At 68.4% G+C, this 443-nt stretch overlaps 1 protein-coding gene across 1 annotated transcript in view; it reads left to right on the top strand.

The window, feature by feature from the left end:
• The first annotated feature begins 423 nt into the window (after nucleotides 1-423).
• Nucleotides 424-443, top strand: part of PDZD7 (PDZ domain containing 7) — a 7,657-nt gene continuing 7,637 nt past the window's right edge. Inside the window, exon 1 of the mRNA XM_035893639.1 lies at nucleotides 424-440. Within this exon, the coding sequence (XP_035749532.1) occupies nucleotides 424-440 (17 nt within the window). The remainder of the gene's footprint in view (nucleotides 441-443) is intronic.

The following is a 443-nucleotide window of genomic DNA, read 5'->3' as shown; positions in this document are numbered from 1 at the left end:
CGGGGGGGGTCCGGGGGGGGGTGTCAGGTGCCGCTCTCCGGTGAAAAGCCGAGGTCCCCGCGTCCCCTGTCCGGAGCCTTTCCGGATTTACTCCGCCAGGTAAAGCCCCTTTGCACGCCCTATTCCGGATTTACACTGCCGGGCAAAGCCCTGCTGCACCCTGGCATCCTTGCCCTAGGGCAGGGCTGCCTGTGCCCGCCACCCCCGCTGTGGTACCCAGGAGCCCTGCAGCAGTTTGGCTCCCAGCGTCGGGAGGGGACAGGGCTGGAGAGGGGGTCACGAAGCTCCTTGTCCCCCCAGGCTGTGCTGCTGTGCCTGGGACCCATCCTGCCAGCGCCGAGCACCCACACCAGCTGGCCCTGGCGTCACGCTGCTAAGAGGGGACCGGTGCCCAAGCCCGGGCATGTGCTGCTGGACTATGCCATGTCCCCCCCTAGCCAGTG

Source organism: Egretta garzetta, unplaced genomic scaffold (assembly GCF_000687185.1).
Source record: "Egretta garzetta isolate BGI_Z169 unplaced genomic scaffold, ASM68718v1 scaffold135, whole genome shotgun sequence".
Taxonomy (NCBI): Eukaryota; Metazoa; Chordata; class Aves; order Pelecaniformes; family Ardeidae; genus Egretta; species Egretta garzetta.
The sequence above is the reverse complement of the archived record's forward strand: the minus strand, read 5'-3'. Positions and strand labels throughout refer to the sequence as shown.